Source organism: Phragmites australis, chromosome 15 (genome assembly GCF_958298935.1).
Source record: "Phragmites australis chromosome 15, lpPhrAust1.1, whole genome shotgun sequence".
Classification (NCBI taxonomy): Eukaryota; Viridiplantae; Streptophyta; class Magnoliopsida; order Poales; family Poaceae; genus Phragmites; species Phragmites australis.
The window spans coordinates 2,971,494-2,986,358 of NC_084935.1; the positions used below are offsets into that span (position 1 = coordinate 2,971,494).

General features: G+C 41.9%; 2 protein-coding genes across 4 annotated transcripts; one reads left to right on the forward strand and one right to left on the reverse strand.

The window, feature by feature from the left end:
• The first annotated feature begins 4,046 nt into the window (after nucleotides 1-4,046).
• On the forward strand, nucleotides 4,047-8,118 carry LOC133892695 (defective in cullin neddylation protein AAR3-like). 3 transcript variants are annotated; one of them, XM_062333601.1, is made up of 9 exons: nucleotides 4,047-4,263; nucleotides 4,975-5,056; nucleotides 5,709-5,757; nucleotides 5,846-5,921; nucleotides 6,010-6,092; nucleotides 6,899-6,995; nucleotides 7,125-7,170; nucleotides 7,436-7,503; nucleotides 7,586-8,118. In XM_062333601.1, the coding sequence occupies exons 1-9, from the start codon at nucleotides 4,206-4,208 to the stop codon at nucleotides 7,900-7,902; spliced, it is 876 nt and encodes a 291-aa protein (XP_062189585.1). In that variant the 5' UTR covers nucleotides 4,047-4,205; the 3' UTR covers nucleotides 7,903-8,118. The 3 variants fall into 3 exon arrangements, with proteins under 3 accessions (XP_062189585.1, XP_062189586.1, XP_062189587.1); XM_062333602.1 differs by having other exon boundaries at nucleotides 6,902-6,995; XM_062333603.1 differs by lacking the exons at nucleotides 4,047-4,263; nucleotides 4,975-5,056 and adding an exon at nucleotides 5,065-5,584.
• A 661-nt stretch (nucleotides 8,119-8,779) lies between these two features.
• LOC133893207 (probable glucomannan 4-beta-mannosyltransferase 7) lies at nucleotides 8,780-13,974 on the reverse strand. The gene is made up of 10 exons (XM_062334180.1): nucleotides 13,770-13,974; nucleotides 13,300-13,640; nucleotides 13,041-13,139; nucleotides 10,898-11,150; nucleotides 10,293-10,403; nucleotides 10,044-10,180; nucleotides 9,848-9,961; nucleotides 9,552-9,751; nucleotides 9,260-9,451; nucleotides 8,780-9,170 (listed from the first exon to the last, which is right to left on the reverse strand). The coding sequence occupies exons 1-10, from the start codon at nucleotides 13,876-13,878 to the stop codon at nucleotides 9,005-9,007; spliced, it is 1,722 nt and encodes a 573-aa protein (XP_062190164.1). The 5' UTR covers nucleotides 13,879-13,974; the 3' UTR covers nucleotides 8,780-9,004.
• Between the last annotated feature and the right edge of the window lie 891 nt (nucleotides 13,975-14,865).

Here is a 14,865-nt window from a genome sequence, read left to right on the forward strand (position 1 = left end):
GAAATTAAAAATTTGGGTAAAACCAAAATTTTCTTGGGCCTACAACTAGAGTATATGGCTGATAAAATCATTGTACATCAGTCAAATTATACTCAGAAGGTGTTTGAGCAGTTTGATTTTAAAAAATTATTTCCCGCCAAAACCCTCATGTCGGAAGGTCATTACAAGCAGACCAAGATCCCTATAAACCTAGAGAAGAGAGAGAGAGAAAATATTAGAACTAGAACTCCTATACTTAAGTGTAATAGGTGCGCTGATGTATATGACTAATTACACTATGTCAGATATAGCGTTTGCAGTAAACTTACTTGCACGATACAGTGTAGAGCCCACTAAAAGACACTGGAAGAGCTTGAAGGATATTCTGCGTTATTTGCGAGGCAGCAAAGATATGGATCTGTTCTACAGAAAGAATAAGGATATTAAGTCTAGTTGGATACGCAAATACTGGATATCCGTTAGACCCGCTGTCGGAGGGTGAACTCCTGTCGCAGGGATCCCGAGAGACCCCTTTTTAGAGATTCGGCCGGGGGGGATGATCCTGAACGAGATTGTTTGGGAAATAAGCGGGAAACGGAAATAAATGCAGTGGCTGGTGGGAGATGATCGTCCTAGTGCGAGAAAGATGGGTGCACCGGGGTTTAGACAGGTTCGGGCCGCACGGGGGCGTAACACCCTACTCCTGTGTGAGTGCTATATCTATCCTTGAAGAGAATTCTTCAAGGATGTATCTGGTTACAAGAGAGAGCCACTTACAGAGAGCTTGAGGCTCTCGTGTTCTAGCTTGGCTTGAGCTGGTTCGAGCGTCTGCGTCCTCTTTTTTTTTTACGTGTTCTCCATCCTTTCCTTTTATAGGCGCGCCGACCTCGACATATCCTGAATGGGAAAGAGGGGGTGCGAGTGCCAAGGTGCCACGGAGAAAGGCGTCATCATTCTGTCTTGGCGAAGTGACATGGGCGGTGGAAAAATACGGCGCGCATCCGACCACTCGCCACTGTGGGTGCCCTCGGGCGCCATTAAGGGGGCCCACCGGGCAGCCTCAGAGGTGCCCGGTGCGCCCACCCTGTCTTGTTCTTCTGCCAGGGCAGGGTGGCAGGCGGAGCGCTTCGATTCTGGCAACGTTATCCCGAGGCACCCGGATGAAACGGGACGGGACCCGTGCATTTAATGGACCCACGCCCCCCTGCCAGTGCCTGGCAGGGTCTGACACTGGGGCGTGGGCAGCTGAGAATGTCAGGATATCAGGCCGCGCGTGCCTATTAAATGCGGCATTGGGCCTTTGACTGGCTGACACCCCGACGATGGGACCCTTCGGGTCGTCGGACGATCTTGCGCGAACCTTCGGGGAACCGAGTCCTCGGGGGCTGCCACGTGCAGCCCCGAGCACTCTCTCCCGAGCACTTCGGTGAGACCTTCGGGGAACCGAGTCCTCGGGGGCTGCCACGTGCAGCCCCGAGCACTCTCTCCCGAGCACTTCGGTGAGACCTTCGGGGTACCGAGTCCTCGGGGGCTGCCACGTGCAGCCCCGAGTACTCTCTCCCGAGCACTTCGGTGAGACCTTCGGGGAACCGAGTCCTCGGGGGCTGCCACGTGCAGCCCCGAGCACTCTCTCCCGAGTACTTGGGTGAGACCTTCGGGGAACCGGGTCCTCGGGGGCTGCCACGTGCAGCCCCGAGCACTCTCTCCCGAGTACTTGGGTGAGACCTTCGGGGAACCAGGTCCTCGGGGGCTGCCACGTGCAGCTCCGAGCACTCTCTCCCGAGTACTTCGGTGTTTGGATCATCGGGGGACTACAGTACTCGGGGATAAGTGAGAAACCTTCCGAGCACTTCCTTTCCGGTACTTGGACTCTGCGGATCATCGGGGAACTGGGGTGCTCGGGAACCTAGAGGCTACGGCCCCGAGCACCTTCCCCCGGGACTTAGCTTCTTCTTATCCTGCAGGGTGGACCTCGCGGGATGGTGACATGTGGCGGATGGCCGGCCCGATCTCGGGATTCAGGGACCCCTGGTTCCTAATACACCGACACCCGCATATAGTGAAATTACAAAGTAGCTATGTTTTCCTATATGGAGGAATTGTAATTTCCTGAAAATCATTAAAACAAAGTCCTGTATCTACTTCGATGAAGCATTCGGAAATAATAGCTTTATATAAAGCCGTATGAGAATACGCATGACTTAGAAGAGTGATCAATTATATCCAACAGTCATGTGACTTAAACACTACTAATACACCTATCATTATCTATGAAAATAATGCTTCATGTGTTGTACAAGTGCAATCGAGATATGTGAAAAATAAATTAACGAAGCATATCAACCATAAGTTCTTTTATACTCATGAATTGCATAAGATGAATGAAAAAAAGGTAATGCATACCAAGTCATGTGGGAATCTTGCAGATTTATTTACTAAGTCTTTCACTGTATCTAGTTTTGAAAGATATGTTCGTGGTATTATGATAACAAGGCTGAGACAGTTGCATATTTTAAGAGGAGAATTTTCACATAATAACGATATGAAGAGTTAAATCTTAATCAAGAAGATTAAATATCCAAAATTTAATCATAAAGATTATATAAAATATTTTTGGTTGGATTGTACTCTTTCCCTTAAATGAGTTTTTCTAAAGTTTCTCATGTCAAGGTTTAACGAGCTATGTACTCTTTATCTAAAATGTTTCCACTGAGTTTTTGGAGGGTTTTAATGAGATATATGTATTTCGCGAGAAGTGCCTAAGAGAAAGTGTTGGAAAACTTAGGGTTTTATAATATAATTTGGATTCATCTCAATCTCTAAATATTTGGTCTTATCGGAATATGTCTCTATTTCTTTGAAGTTGATTCTACCTCTTAGGAGTTTTTAGCACTATATACACGAGGCAGAACCCCTTATTATAAACAGAGATAAATAAAGAATAAATAGTTTTTCCCTACACTATGTCTCTTTTACGATGGTTCTCTCGAGGAATATTGGATTACACCTGATAGCAGCAGTTCCTTAATAGTTTGGAATATTTGGATCACCACTCACTTTATTTTTTTTCTTAATTTAATTAAGTGGAAATAAATCTTTAGTTTATTTATTTTTTAATCAAACTAATAAAAAAAATACAAAACTTACATCCCTCACCACTTACGGATCCGCACAAGGGCTGTGGTGTTCTGCAACTTCTACACTCCACTGGAAGGTCGCCAAGGAGTAACGGATACAAGCCGCTGACGTGCGGATCCCACATGTCTATAGCTCTTAGTTGTTGGCATTTTCGTTTTCGATAGGAAATTGTGGATTGATTCTGCGCACATAAATTTAGAACTTTTTTTTTATAGAAATACAAATATATATGTCTATTTTAAAAAATTACAAATATAGACTTCTATGGTAGGTTAGAAAGGTGACACACGACATATTTAAAAAATAAAATAAAAATTGTGTTCCAATCCTCACAAAATTCAAAACACTAGCCAAAAGTCATGAAAATTTCTAAAAAATTATGTGGTATAGAAGATGCTATCATATAGCTCTCCAAAAATTTCTCTAGTGCTTTTCTAGTTTTTTTTTATGATTATTTCTCTAGTGTTTTGAATTACAGGTGGCTTGTAGCCCTTAGAACGGGAGATATGAGTCTAAATTTTTAATTTTTCAAACCAGGCATATACATTTGTATTTTTTATTTTTAAAATATATAAAAATAAAAATTCCCATAAATTTAAGCTCATGCAAGGAGAAGACATGGGCACTTTTCACAGGTCCAAATTGAGTCCCTGACTGTCACTGGGCTCAGCAACAGAAGATGCCTCAATTTGGACCTTTAAACTGACAATTTAGCTGGGCAATTTTTTACTAAGCTTTATAACGGGCCTGTGAAAAGTGCCCATGCAAGGAGAAGGCATCTTCTCTTGCTGGATTTCGCTGCACGAAGGCGTAGGGAATCCCCACCGTTAAACTGAGCATGGACGCTTCAGATGAATTCACCCGTCACATCCGTACACCGGCGCACACGGTATCTGCCACTCGCGGAGCCGCACGCAGCTGACACCCTGACGGCTCCCCCCCCCCCCCCTCCCGTCCCCAGCCTCACCTCCATTCTTTCTCGTGTCGTGTCGCACGTGAGATTGGGGAGGCGGTGGACTGGTGGAGGTTGTCGGCGACGAGGCGCGGGGGGCTTAGGTTTTCCCCTGCTCGGATCCGCGTCCGAGCCCATGGGATCCGACGGCTTCGCCTTCGCCGCGGCCGCGGAGGCCTTCGCCAAGTACTGCGGTGAGCTCCCCGCCTTCGAATTCCGCTTGTCCGTGTCACTGGCGGGTTTTGGTTCGATCCGGAGGTCTAGGGTTTCGGTGGCTTGTATCTGCAGGGACTTGCGGGTTTGGAGGGAATAATTGCGGTTTTTAGGTGGGTTTAGTGGCTAGTTTTGTGGAATTTTGGGCGGATTTTCCGTTCTTTATGCGAATTTCGGGTTATTTTTGGTGTTTAAGTTGCGAATTCTTCGGAACGGATGATTTTGAGTAGGAAAGAAGTGATCTTTAGGCTTTTCATTGGTCAGTTATCTGTCTTCTTGACGAAAAATAGATCATTGTCTATGTTGTTCTTGCCTTCTTGGGTGATGAAAGATTCCAAGAAGCGTTAGTTAATCCCTTACGCGTTTCAGTAGCAACAGCTAGGCAGGTGTTTGATAAACGAGGCGTGGAGAATGATATGCTATTCTTTGCAGTATCTGATAATTCGAAGCTGTATTTGCTATTCTAGTACAATTCGATTATGTCGTCCTCCTTTAGCTCCTGGAGGTACACAAACTTTTACAAAGAATCAAAGCAAAGCTTCATGCGCAGTATTCATACTTTTATTAGGAATTAAGGCAAAGTTTCTTGTGCGGTGAACAGTTTTTTGTGTAAAAATGTTAGCTCAGAATCAGTTTGGGTTTATTGAGGTACTATATCAACCTATTAGTTCTTTTGGCCTTTGTTTCGCTAGGTATTGTATCAGGACCCGCAGATGCGAAGACGAGAGGACTGGTTGAGCTTTCACAAGTTATAGGCGGAATAAAAGGGATGAGGTGAGCTTTCTTGACTACTTTTGTAGGCAAGGACCTTTGTGAACTTTAAGAACTGATGTGTGGTGTTTTCCCTTCTTTCCTCATTCGGTAGCTGGCACCTTTTATGTGTTGGTCAATGACGAAATTTTGCATTAGAGAAGCATGTTTTTTCTTCTTGCCTACATACACTAAGAGCTGAAAGTTGAAACATTGTCCAAACTAAACAAAACCACCAACCCTCATCTTCTTCTATCCAGGATTTGGTAACGGTGTGATTCGACTAAGATTAAGATTTGAACTGAGAAATATATATAGCTGCTTGCACTTGTCTGTGTTGCTGTAAATATATAACCATTTAGAGTTTACTTCCTCTGTTATTATTACTAGCATGTTAACGTTAAAGTGTTTTTACTTCAAACATTGCAAATATCATGGCGGTTAAACTTCAAAAATCACAAATATCACGGCATTTATTATTGTTTGTGGCTTTTATATCGTGACCAGGACACACTGGCACATCCTTTACATGTCCAGGGCACATAAACCTGTGTAACCTCCCATATCATAAGAACATTCCGATTAATTTTTGCTTACTTTATTGTTTGATTCTATTTTATTTTTCTTGTATTTTTTTTTACCTTTTCGCTTATTACAATATCTGATATTCATGCAGGGATGCAATATTTTGTGACATTCCCAAGCTCATGCCATTTATTGAGTTGGTGAGTGGTGCTCTCCAAGCTGATTAATAATTTTTATATGCTTCTCATTACCTTATGTTGATTGAGAGTTGAGAACATTCTCTTCTAGGAGGATGTGGGCCGATTCAATTACTTCTATGATTTTGTCTTCTTCATCTGTCGTGAAAATGGGCAAAAGAATATCAGTAAGACCTTTTGTTCTCGAGGATGTCTGCATACTGCTGGCATACTATTTATACCTGACTAATCGGAATGCCCTTTTCATGATTTTAGGCATTCAAAGAGCTGTGGCAGCATGGAGGATTGTGCTAAATGGAAGGTTTCGGTTGCTTGATCGGTGGTGTAACTTTGTTGAGGTATAAAATTGCTCTGCTTGACCACTGTATGGAAATTTCCATGATTTCACCTCAACCATTTTTTGGTTTTGTTATCCATATTTGATGATTGTGTATTTGGTGTTGGTAATGTTCCATTCTTATCCAATTATGACTAAACTTCTATTGTTTGATACATGATGACTAAATAGATCTGTTAAGAGTATTGCTGAGCACCGTAAATACCAGATGTTTTGTTTGCAGTTGTACTGTTCTGGCTAATACTTATGATTCTATTGCTTGATACATGATGACTAAATGGATCTGTTAGAGCATTACTGAGCATGGTAAATACCAGATGTTTTGTTTGCAGTTGTACTATTCTGGCTAATATTTATGTTTCTTGTAAAAAGTAAAGTTTATTGCAAAATGCATATTTGTTTTAGTCAGCATTTGGAATCTTACGCTGGGAAGTATCATCAGAAAGTCGAAAGTATTGTTTTCAGCAACTAGTTTATATTGTACTATTTTGCAACAGTTTGCTGTGCATATAAATCAACCTTGAATCCTCAGTGAACCATTAATCTGTTACCTCCTTGTTCCCATGATTAATTGATAAACACTTTACAAAAGTGGTCCAGTTTTGAACTGTCTTCATGGTGATTTGAGATGACAGTATTTGCCTTACTGTATAACTCAGTACTCCAAATTTCCTACAGTTCTTAAACAGTTTCTTCCTCACCACAAAGGGGAACTAGCTTTGTGTTTTACGCCCCCATTCTATGATGAACTGCCGATAATAGACTTTATTGTGTTTTCTTAGCTAAAACTGTAATATTTATTCTCAGAAGTACCAACGTCACAACATATCTGAGGATACCTGGCAGCAGCTGCTAGCTTTCAGTAGGTGTGTAAATGAAGATCTCGAAGGTTATGATCCAAGAGGTACATATTCCTTCTATGTGGATACTTCTTCAACTTTCAATCGTTAATCTGCAGCTTCCTTCATAGATTTAGCTCCGTGATAATCAAGAGAAAATTTATTGGTTCCAGTTTATCTGTGTCTATTTTCAGGTGCTTGGCCTGTTCTGATTGATGATTTTGTGGAGGATATGCACAGGTTTGCAGCCACAATATACTTGTAACCCCTTGCAATTCAGTTTATTGGCTTTATTCCTGTTGTGTGAACGCAAAGCAGAATCATTCAATTTTGTGCTGTGAACTTAGTAGTACTATACAAGAATTAATAATGGAAGTATAGAATTAACTTGCCAATGAATACATCCTGCATGGTAATAAGCTGGAGGTAGTCTTCTGATTATATGAGATGGTCATATTTTTCCTAGTTGCTTGCTGAATTATAAGTTTCTTCCTGTAAAATGTAGAGTCTATCACTCCAGTGACTGCAGCAAGGCGATTGAATCACAATGTAGCATTTCCAATACGCTTGGAGGTGGTATTTCAAGGCATAACTATTTTCACTAGTTCTTTAGTCAGCTTTACATTACCGCTAAGTTCGGAATTTGGTGTAACAGGACTGAATCTATTACCTGGATCAAAAAGGAAATGTCCTACTCAATTTAACTCAAGTACGGAGGATGTAGAGCTTTCAGATAGTTTTACACGCTCTGTCCATCTTACTCCGTTGAAGCGACTAAAGGAAAGTTCTGGAACTAGATATGGAGTTTGGGAATCCCACAAAGGTACCCCTTTCGCTAATAGTTCGTCAGATTGCCATGAGGACACAAATTTAAACAACTCAAGAGGTTGTCTTCAGAACTCGCCTTGTATTGTTGAGGATACCTTGTCGAAAGGGTTTGAAGGTTGCATTTCAATGAAGTGCTCCTTTTAATATAATCAGGAATGCATAGGTTAGTGAATTTATGGCAGTCCATAAAACTCCATACGTTTCCATTTAGCTCCACCACCATTCTGTATGTGTATTTAATCAATTTTCCCAGTGGTGAAATTAATTGTGTTGTACGTGAATGATACTGTTATCTATTGTCAGATGTATATGAAACTGTCATCTGTCTTTATTGAAGGTATTTCGTTTTTTCCCATTAAATTCTTGTTTGTACGTGATGTCTTCCTATTGTGGATATTACTATACTTGTATTGGGCACTTTAGGTCATGTCCATGTGATTAGGAATAAGGAAAATGCTGAATAAGTGTGGTTTTCCACTCTTAACATCAATAGCTGTCAAGATAACCACATCTTCTCATGAGGGAAATTTCCCAGTTTCTTGTTAGCATAGTAAGTAGAGAAGATATTGGTACAAATCATCATTGTTTCCAAAAAAAAAAAAAAAAAAAATCAAATACTTGATTGTTCTCAGGGGATATGTTTTGGTTCAGGCCAAATTGTGCTGTTAAAATTTGGTTGCAGCCAAATATGTGACATGACCTAAAGTCGCAAGTTTGATGAGAATTGGATCGAATATTGCAGAATCAGTAGTGAGCTAAATTTGGTAACATCTACATATGCACGAGATGCGCCCCTAACACACGATTAGAATTCGGATCACAAGTTTGCTACCTCACGCAGCACGGGCCATGTTCCTTGTTCCCACTGGGCCATGTTGGCTTTCTTTTTCCTTGTTCTTTGTGTAATTGTGCAGATACTATTTTGCTTGACATGCATATCCATCCAATATTCCATGCATGAAAAACAGGGATACATGCTATACAACATGTTAGCGATTAGACGACATAAGTGACCCACAAAAATCAACACATTACGTTTCCTGTTAACTTGTCAGATGGTACAAGTTTTGCCTACTTCTACCACATTAGTATTCTAGGAAAAGAAAAACATCACCGGGGTGAAACTTTTGTCAGTGCACCGATCAACGCCATCTATGCATGTAAATCGGAATCATCTGAAATGTTATCTTACCAATTGTAACCAGAAAACAATTATAAAACAGCAATTCGTACAGTTTGGTTGTTGTCATTGGCAGCAACCACAAGTGCCAGTGAAGTTAAGCCCTAGAGTTAAAAATGCTAATCCTTGGAGATAGAGATACAAGTAGTAGCTAGTTGTCCCATGGAAGGCGAGGTTGTATGATGCACAAACGAAGAGAAACACCGAAAATCCAACCTCAGAAAAATTAATTCTGCAAGGAAAATACAGAATCAGTAATATAATGTATAGGGTCTTCTAGCACAGCTTACTATTGTACATGAATTTACTAAGGGGTTATACCTGTCTCTTAACCTTTTCCGGGTTTTCTGAAGCAAGGGAACTTCATTGTCCTCAAAATCGTTCCCTACCTTTTTTGTCACAATCCACTGGTTAAACCCTGGTAACTCCAGTAGACCGGTCAGTGCAGCTTTCATGCGGTGCACTGTCATTACACTCTCGAACAAAATCCAAAATGGCATTATGTGCAGATTTCTGTTGAGGAGGCAGATTGAAGGGCATTAGATTTTAGTTTGTGGTGGAAGGGCAGATGAACAAGGTATTAGAGTTGAAGCATAATTATTGAAAAGCTTACTTAGGATGTCTTATGGCTGTGACTATCGTAAGTACCGTAGGAATATATGCGATACCCCAGATTGGTAAGAATAGCTCTGGGATGAAGACCGAAACAGGGATAATGAAATTGTAGAGAATACAGGCGACCGTAGGGGCTACAACTCTGCGCACCAAGAAGAAGCTATAGAGCATATAGGACCTCTTGAGGAGTGATATATCCTAATGAAACAACAGTGGTGTTAATTTTCAGTATATATATATATCTTGAGAGAGAGAGAGAGAGAGAGAGAGAGAGAGAGAGAGAGAGAAGCTTACCTTGGCAACCAAAACATCCTTTGCCATCTTACGGAATAAGTTTGCACCACCACTGGACCACCGGAATTGCTGCCGACAGTAAGCCTTGTAAGTTGATGGAAGTTCACTCTTGACCTAGAACAAGTTCACATAGTCAAACGATTACATCAAACTAATTTACTTTTGACAAGACTATTTTAGGATAAGATCTGCTCACTCTGATGTCCCCAACATAGATAAATTTCCAACCCTGTAAGGTTGCTCGAACTGCCAAGTCCATGTCTTCAACTGTAGTGCGGTCCTTCCAACCTCCTGCCTCATTTATGGCTGTTGTACGCCACACTCCAGCAGTTCCTTAGAATAGACATGCCTTCATAAGATTGTATGGTTTTAAAATCTAAAATTCTGGAGTTGTTTTTTCTTTCTTTTCATGATCGTTACACTTTTAAGTTGTAAAGATGTGTACCATTGAAACTGAAGAAGGCAAAGGTTGCTGATCCTGCTTCTTGTTCAACTTTGAAGTGGTAATCGAAGAACATCTTCTGTACTCTTGTCAACAGGCTTGTGGTGTCATTCACTGCAAAATTCTGTCAATTAAGAATTTGATCGATCAGAGTGAATAAAACATTATAGTGCTGAGAAGATCAGCACAAGTAGTTTTTTTTTTTGTTCATGTCATGTTTTTTTAACAGTTTCTATGCCTTGTTTCCGGCATCATGATGAAAGATAGGAGCATAGGAGGCATAAGTCAAAATATTTGTAATGTCATGAATATACAGGTAGATATTTATTTTCTATGGCCAGAACAGAGAGGTTTTCTATTCCATTCCTTAAGCTGAGAGAACTATTTGTGCAAGTTTTTCCAAGAGTGAGATATGATAATGGAGGAAGTATTCCTCTGTGGTGGTGATATAATGGAATGTGGGAGCATATCTGAAAAGTTTAACATGAGGACTCGAAATATTTTCCTATGTTGTTTTCCACTCCATGACCTAATCAAACTTGTGCATTTGTGATAGAATGGTAGCTGGAAGAGTATGCTCGAGAGCTAACAGGAAATGGAGTACTTACCAAAGGACCACCGAGCTTGAACAAGGGCAACTTTTGGATTGTGCACAAGGAATGGGATAGTACGGAGCAGGAAGTCTGGTTCAGGCTGGAAATCGGCATCAAATATGGCAACGTATTCGCTTTGCTTGGCGTAGTCGCATTCCATTCCTTTCTTCAGAGCTCCTGCCTTAAACCCCTTGCGGCTGCTTCTTGTGGCATACTTGATGTTCACTCCTTTGCTCATCCAGTTCTCACATTCCAGCTCTACCAAATTCTACAGCAAGAAGTGATAGAATAATCAGTTATTCCTTTTCTTAGACTAATAATCTTCTATTCTTAAGTATCTACACCTATTAATGGCATCAAGATGGTAGATATCTTGTGCTGGAGATTCGTTTGCAACTGAAATGATGCCCTCCGGTCAGTTTTAGTTTTGTTGCACCAAAGATGGAAGAGTAAGGTTCACAAAAAACTGCTATGTCAACGCACATGGATCTAGTAGGTGGTGCCACTCTCCACTCTATTTGTGTTAGCATTTGGATGGCAGATAAATCTGATGGCTAAGTGAGGGAGGTCTGAATGCTTACTATTTGCTTGGGAGGTCATGCTTTATCTAAAGGTTCCTTGTGCTTGGCAACAACTTCTGCCGTCATGCTTTATCTAAAGGTTCCTTGTGCTTGGCAACAACTTCTGCCCTATCGCACTAAAGCAACCCATGAGCTGAATCAATTCAACTAACCAAAGTAACCAATCAAATGCATATTACTGGAGAGTGATGTGCACATCTACTGTTTCATCTTAGCATATACGTTATTGGCCTCACATTCTTCGAAACAGACTTTTACTTTCTGGAAATGATAAATCATGAAATAGTACAAGACACAAGACTTTTGCATTATGAGAGATGGTAAACTTAATTTCTAACGGAGTTAAAATAATAAGATTAAGGGAATTTTAGAGGAATAGTCCTGTATATGCATCAATCTAGTTTTTTTTTAAAGAGCTGTTTACAAGGAATACAGCAGGGATCTGATTTTTCAAAAAGTAGCAAATAAATGCCTTGTGCATATCTTTTTCTTAGCAGTCCAAATTATGATGTATTTTTTTAAGGCTGATGAAGTTCCCTAGTAAAGAAGAACATGACCGGTTGCCACCAATTATTGAACGATTCCTCGTATCTACGGGACTGAATAAACATTGGCAAGTGGGCAGAGAGGGGGCTCGTGATGCAGGAAAAATGTCAGGGGCCAGTAGTTGAGCTCATGTAAGCTGTGATTATATTATACACCATATGCACGTTTCACCAGTAATCGGAGAACCAAGGATTAAACTCTGTTGAATCCATGCTGCTGACAGTGTTTAATGATACTGATACCCCATGGTGCTGCTGACAGTGTTCGTTGATATTGATACTGAATTTCCCCCATGGTAGCTGTTACTGCTAGATTCGATGATGGTTGCATTGACTGCATCTATGGCTATGTTCTGACAAATGAACAACTAGCATAGTAACATACACTACGTGTTCCTGGACTGAAACTATTGCCACAGGGTAAAAAACAACTAGCATAGTTTCTGAGTTCTAATAGCACTATTTTCTCTAGAGAACTATCAGTACATATACAAGCAGACATGGAAACCCCCCAGACAGATGGGCTCACCTGCTGCGGCCATGTGACTGAAGGGTCCAGATGACAGCTTGACCTCAACCTCGTCTCCTGTCTCTGCTGTGCTCTACACGTTCGGCCTTTACCTCATCAAAATCTTACCGATTTGGATATGATGGCTTGTGATACTGAAAGGTTTTACCCAGTGACAATACCAGTTCCAGTTCCCTAGTCCCTTTATGCCAATTGCTGAAGTAGCTTTCATCAAACTACTAATCAATAATTGCGCACCCTTTGCAGGAACTGGGAGAATTTGTTAGTATACTATCTACGCACTTGACTCTGGAAAACGCTCTCTATCTACCAGCTCAAAATAAGTACTCCTATGACAGTTCTAATATGGGACTAATATGGGTGCGCTTGCTACCAAAACAGGTAGAATCTAAAAGTAGGTAAATGAGTAGCTTCCCATCCACCACACAAAGTGTTCCATAGGAAAATCCCCAGAAATGCAACAAGGAACTAGGACAGGAAAACAGAGGCGTTATTTAAGTTACCTTGATGAACGGATCAGTGGAATCATCCAGCACTTGGACTGTTATCCTGTCCTTTGGCCATTGGAGCTCGCATGCTGCCGCTATTGACAGCTTGTACACCTACACGCCCATCCCGCACACAGAAAACGCAGCACATCAAAAAGAACATCCAATCTCAGAAAACAACGCCAATAATTAATGAAATTCAAATACAGTAATCAATGGATGAGCAATGAATTGTTTTCTCTTTTTTAGTAATTTTCCGGTGGTCTCCTCTCACCTCCAGCTCATTGTACATGGGTATCTGGACCAGGACCATGGGGTAGTGGGCGCTCCCCTTCTCCTCGTCGGCGCCGGCGAGGGGCTCCCACTTGAACCGCCACTCCGGGCGCCACCCGATGGCCTTGACGCCGAGGCTGACCACGCTGTTGTACACGGCCTCCACCACCAGCATCACGGACATCACCATGCACGCCCACACGGCCGCCTGCAGCGCCGGCGCGATCACTCCGGCCCGCACCGCCACCCACGCCACGTAAGCGCCCTCCGCCGCGGAGGACGTGCCGTTGAGGACGCCGACGAGCCAGGACAAGGCCTCCTGGAAGTCGAGCGGCGCGCCCGCTGCGGGATGAGGCGCGGAGCAGACAAGACAAGACGAAACAACGGCGCGAGGAACGTCAGATCACGTGAGCCGCGGCGGGGCGTCCGAGCGAGAGCTAGGGGAAAAAAGGGGGAAGTAGATGAATGTACCCGTGAGCGGGCGGCTGAAGTCGACCGCGCCGACCGAGACGGCGACCGCGGCGGCGGCGGCGGCGGCGAGGACGAAGAGAAGGGCACCGCCGATTTCTCCCGCCTCCATGGGTGGTCCAGTGGTGCGGTGGTTGCTGTGCGACTGACGGAGACGAGGGGGGCAAGAGAGGACAAGTGACAGCGGGATGCGCCGATGGGGCTTTTCTTAAGTCCACGCCTCTCTTGTACCCCTTTTTCTACTCTTTGCTTATGTTTGGAGCTCTGATATGTGAGTTAGATTAGAATTTGAATATTTATAATTATTGCACTATAATAGCGTCTCTCTATTCTCTTCGATCTGATACTAATCGATTTGATTCCGCTAGTAACTGGCACGTATATTTCACATACCCAGAATCAATTTAAGCTATAATAATTTAAAGAAATAAAAAACATAGTCTAATAAAAAAAACTTGTATGTAAAAATTTATAATATGATCATATAATTTTAGAGAAAAGAGAATGAAGAGTACCTATATACGAGGGTGGAGATAATCATATCGTTCAGAATTGGTCATCTGTAGTAGTAGGATTAAGATGGCGAAAGATTTGTGAATGTTGAAAACAACTCTTGTATAATATCTTGGTGTAAAGATAACGCGACAAATGTGTCCTTTGTGGTAGATGACGATGGAGACAATGTGCAGGCAGTAACGCACTCTCTTCATAAAGCTAGCACTGTAGACGAAGTGTGGAAGACATCGTATTTTTTAGAGAAACCCGACACTATAGATAAAGTGCAGGAGGTGACGCACAATCGGGAGAACCAAGCGGTGAATGTATGCGAGACAAATATTGAGTGATAAATAATGAGAGATTGAATGTATTTTTAGAAAGATGAACGAGAATAACTTTACATGGTAATCATTTGATCAACTTGAATAGACGGTGAAGACGATCCACACCTTATGTATTTTATAGGAATATATATAGATACACGATTAATTATTCATTAGTGTTTAATTTTTAATCATATGGGTTTTCAAGATAAATAAGAAACAAGTTGCCATGTTAGGTGCAACGAAACTGCATAACCACTTGTACATGCTGCAGAGAT